The sequence below is a fragment of the Belonocnema kinseyi genome, chromosome 9 (genome assembly GCF_010883055.1).
Source record: "Belonocnema kinseyi isolate 2016_QV_RU_SX_M_011 chromosome 9, B_treatae_v1, whole genome shotgun sequence".
Taxonomy (NCBI): domain Eukaryota; kingdom Metazoa; phylum Arthropoda; class Insecta; order Hymenoptera; family Cynipidae; genus Belonocnema; species Belonocnema kinseyi.
The window spans coordinates 106324280-106329631 of NC_046665.1; the positions used below are offsets into that span (position 1 = coordinate 106324280).

General features: G+C 27.3%; 1 protein-coding gene across 1 annotated transcript in view; it reads left to right on the plus strand.

Annotated features, from left to right (window-relative positions):
• Positions 1-1499, plus strand: part of LOC117180188 (protein YIF1B) — an 18530-nt gene extending 17031 nt beyond the window's left edge. Inside the window, exon 4 of the mRNA XM_033372558.1 lies at positions 442-1499. Within this exon, the coding sequence (XP_033228449.1) occupies positions 442-972 (531 nt within the window). The 3' untranslated portion in view covers positions 973-1499. The remainder of the gene's footprint in view (positions 1-441) is intronic.
• The last annotated feature ends 3853 nt before the right edge of the window (positions 1500-5352 follow it).

Genomic DNA, 5352 nt, shown 5'->3' on the forward strand with positions numbered 1-5352 from the left:
ATCACGACAACGCCCGAGTTCACACATGCTTCGTTTCAATGGCTAAAATTGAAGAACTAAAATTCGAATTGGTCGGACACCCACCGTATTCACCAGATTTAGTCCCCAGGGACTTTTTCTTATTTCCAAACTTGAAAAAATGGCTCGGTGGACAGAGATTTCCAGACAACGAAGACGTCATTGCCTCTGCAAGTGCTTATTTTGAGGAACTTCCGAAAAGGCATTTTTCTGAAGGATTAAAAAAACTTGAAAAGCGATTGACCAAGTGTATAGAGCTTCAAGGAGATTATGTTGAAAAATAAAAAAAAATGTACCCAAAAAAAATTGTTTTTATACTTCATTCTTAGGACTTATTGAACTACCCTCGTAATTTAAGTACGACCCCTGAATAGACACGGAGAAATGATAGCAGCGAAGGTAATAAAAATCATTTTATTTCAGGACTGGTCTGTAAAGTACGAACAGGATGGTCCACTCCAACCACGATACGAAAGAAACGCGCCCGACTTGTACATTCCGACCATGGCGTTCCTGACCTACGTTGTCGTAGCCGGACTTGCTCTGGGAACCCAGGAAAAATTCACACCCGAGCAGCTGGGCATATTGTCGAGCACGGCCTTGGCTTGGGGTCTGATAGAATTATTAATTCACACTATAACCCTCTACGTAATGAATCTGGACACGAGTCTGCGGACCATGGACCTCCTAGCCTACTGTGGCTACAAATACGTGGGGATAAATGCAGCCGTCGTGGCCTCGCTGATCTTTCGAAGCCTCGGATATTACGTCGTCCTCACATACTTTGGTATATCCCTAGCTTTTTTCCTAGTGCGATCTTTGAAGCTGCGAGTGATTCCGGAAGGACACACTTCCTACACAGCCAGTGGCAATAAAAGGAGACTCTACTTCATTCTGTGTTTGGCTGGTGCTCAGCCCTTCTTGATGTGGTGGCTCTCCTACCATCTTATTTAATCCACAGTGATGTAGCTTTTCTTTTCTTTTCTTGGGTTTTTTTTTTTTTTTTTTTTTGTAATCTTTCTTGAAAAGGAAAACGCATTCTTTGAAGGGTGAAGCTGAACGCGCGGATTCTGTGAGGAGGTCGACCACTTGTTGTGCAGTTTTCTAATAAATATTATTGTAAAGGCTACGAGTATACTGCCACTTTCCAACAATGACAACTGAAGAATCACTCTTTTGGGTAGTTATGCTACGTATATTTTTCGATATTTAGGAGTGGGTTGTTGGATAAAAAGTGATGTGAAGGATCGATGAGGCGCTGATCGAACGATGAGTGAATTGGAGAGCAAGTCTTGATTGTTTATCGTTCTGGGTACTGTCTTGTTTTCTAGTTGGCATTCGCGAATTTCGTGTGACGAATGTGGATCATGTTGGATATGAGATATCTGTCTAATCAAAATTTAAGATCTTATTATAACGGTTTTGTGTAAGTTTCACAGGAAAAAAAAAGGAGAGGAAAATAAAAACAGCGATTTCTAGGATTTTATGGTGGTTGATTATTATTTGGAGTGTCAATTTTGTATTTATTTGAAGATGCACACTGTAGAAGATTTTTTTTGTAAATATCTACTGTGTTTTTGTAATTGTACCAAAACCTGTAAAATAACTGCGTTCAAAATAGCAAACTTCCAACTGGGAAAGTAAAAACACTACTTTCAGTATAGTGGTTTTACAAAATTTTGGGAATTCTCGTTTCTGAAAATAGGAAATAATTTTACTCAATTGTTTCCTACTTTCAGAAAGGTACTTTTCTCAGATTTTGTAAAAGCACTACATTTAATGTGATGTTTTTGCTTTTACATTTGGAATTTCACTATTTTGAACGCAGTTATTTTACAGGCTTTGTTTGTTTTGTTAGGAATAGTAGAATTTAAGAATAATTTGATCCTTTTCAATATTTGTCTTGGAGAAGGAGATAGAATATCCCGTTTTGACCGATTTCATACTAAAATGTTTAGGATTTAAATAAAATTTTGAAGATGAAATAATTTTTTTGGACAAAAAAGTACCAAGATTTAATTATTAATGATGGTATTTAAGAGAAAAAAAAATATTTGTTGATTGCGACACTTTTTTGAAAAAATCAAAGGTTAACTACATTTTTTGCATGGATTGAAGCATTTATTTATTAAATTCAATTTTAAATTTTCTTTAATTTGCAACAAGTAGATCTTTCAACTGTTGAAAGTTCAATTATCAGTTTTCTTCAACTTTAAAAAGTGTAAAATTGACTAAAACTGAATTTTCAACTTTTTGAACTGGAAGATAATTGAAAATTACATTTTCAACTGTTGAAAATTGAAGAAAATTGACAATTAAATTTTCAAAAAATGAGAATACAATTGTTTAAAATGGAACAAAAGCGAAAATTGAATTGTCAACTGTTACAAATCAAAGAAAATTGATTTTTTAACAGTAAAAAATTTAAATATTGAAAATTTGAAGAGAATTAAAAATTGAATTTTCAACTATTAGAAATCGAAAAAAGTAGTTAATTGGATTTTAAAAAGATGAAAATTTTACTTGTTTAAAATTGAACAAAAACGAAAATTGAATTTTTAACATTGAAAATCAAAGAAAATTTATTTTTTAACAGTAAAAATTTTAAATATTGAAAAGTTGAAGAGAACTAAAAATTGAATTGTCAACTGTTGAAACTTGAAGATAATTGAAAATTACATTTTCAACTGTTGAAAATTGAAGAAAATTGACAATTAAATTTTCAAAAAATGAGAATTCAATTGTTTAGAATTGAAAAAAAGCGAAAATTGAATTGTCAACTATTACAAATCAAAGAAAATTGATTTTTTAACAGTAAAAAATTTAAATATTGAAAATTTGAAGAGAACTAAAAATTGAATTTTCAACTATTAGAAATCGAAAAAAATAGTTAATTGAATTTTAAAAAGATGAAAATTTTACTTGTTTAAAATTGAACAAAAACGAAAATTTAATTTTCAACATTGAAAATCAAAGAAAATTTATTTTTTAACAGTAAAAATTTTAAATATTGAAAAGTTGAAGAGAACTAAAAATTGAATTGTCAACTGTTGAAACTTGAAGATAATTGAAAATTACATTTTCAACTGTTGAAAATTGAAGAAAATTGACAATTAAATTTTCAAAAAATGAGAATTCAATTGTTTAAAATGGAACAAAAGCGAAAATTGAAAACAGTAAAAACAGTAAAAAATTTAATTCTTTAAAAGCTTAAGAGAACTGGACATTGAATTTTCAACTGTTGAAACTTGAAGATAATTGATAGTTGAATTTTAAACTGTTAAAAATTGAAAAAATTGATAAATAAATCTTAAAAAGATGAAAATTTAATTTTTTTAAATTGAACAAAAATTTTAATTGAATTTTCAGCAGTAAAAATTGAACTATTGAAAAATTAAATAGAATTGAAAATGGAATTAATGAATGTTCAGAAATGAAAATTTAAGAAAAATAATAAATTAATTATTTCTCTTTGTTTGAATTTACAAAAGATGAAAGTTGAATTGTTTAAAATTGGATAAAATTAAAACTGAATTTCCAACTAAACAAAAATGAATATTTAATTTTCAGCAGTAAAAAATTCAACTGTTAACAATTAAATATAACTGAAAATGGATTAATAACTGTTCAGAATTTAAGAAAATTAATAATTAAATTATTTCTCTTTTATTGAATTTACAAAAGAAGAAACGGGTTTTTTTGGAAAATTAATAATCATACAATTGCAACAATATCCACTTTGTAAAAATAAATTCTTTGATGACAAAAGTCATTAAAAAATCATTCAGAAATATTTAAAAGTACTACATTTCTGATAGAAGATTGTTTCTTTTTTATGTATAAAAATAAATGTTTAATCTTTATCCCTTTTTGAGCTCCTTTTCCAATTTATTAAAAATTCATTTTTTTAAAAGGTGCATCATTTTAGTCAAGAAGTCATCTCTTTGTTTGAAGATCAGAGTATTTTGTTCAAAATTATTTTGTTTTAAATTCATTTTTTGATTGAAAATTTAACTATTTCTTATTTTTTATTAAAATTGATCTTTTTAAGTTGAAAATTCATGTATTTTGTTTAAAATGCATCTTTTTAGTAGTAAATTAATATCATTGGTGAAAAATTCGTCTTTTTGTTTGAGAATTTGTATCAGTAGGTTCAACATTCATCAATTTGTTTAAAAATTCAACCATTTTGTTAAGATTTTAATTACCTTGTTGAAAAATTAACTCTTGGGTTCAAAATTTAACTATTTTGTTGGAAAGTCAACTCTTTCGTTTAAAATTAAACTATTCGGTTAAAAATCTGATTTTTTTGGTTGAAATATACACAATTATTTGTTAACGATGAGAGGTCGAAACTAGAAAAACTACTTATTTTATGTCTAATTAGGAATTCATCTTTTTGTTGCAAATTTAACTATTGATGGCTAAAGTTTAATCTTTTTTTGTATTTTTATTTTTTTAATTCGACTATTTGGTTGAAAATTCATCGATGTATGTAGACATTTCCAGTATTTCATTAAATTTTATCTTTAGTTTGAAAATTAATTTTTATATGTTACAATATCAACAATTTGTTTGAAAATTCGACTGTTTTGTTGAAATTTCAACCTTTTGAATTGAAAATTCATCTTTTGAGGTAGAAAAGCCAACTTTTTTTTGTTAAAATAATTAAATTAATTTGAAATTTCTCAATTTTAATTTGAAAATTATGTCTTGCGGCATCTCTGATATAATATTCTTGTTGTCATTTATTTAACTTGTATTTCTATTTATTTTTTTTGCAGTTGAAAATTCAAGTATTTTGCTTGAAAATTAAATTTTTTTATGAAACTTAATTTTTGGTCTTGAAAACCAAACTGAAATATTTTTTGTTTGAAAATTCAAGTAATTTTTTTGAACATTCGTTCAGCTTACAGTTTATTATGTTTTTCAATGTAAAATACTTCTTAGCTTAAAATTGGTCTTTTTAGTTTAAATTACAATTTTTTCATTGAAATATCAAATATTACATTTTTGTATGAGGATGCATCCTTTTTCCTTGAAAATTCAACTTGCTTGGTTAAAATTTTAACTCTTTCTCTAAAAATAATATTTCTGATTAAAAATTTAACTATATATAGATAGATATTTATTTATTTTTCAGCCGAACGGCCTTGAAAAATTGGACTTGGTTTACATTTCTTTTTCTTATCCATCCACTCTTGCATTCAAGGATTTTTTTTTGACAACTAGAACAAAATAGAATCTCTATATGGATTAATAGTAACAATAATGGTTCTCTATACACTCATATTATACATTTCTCTACTTATCTAGAGTTAATTACATCCTCTT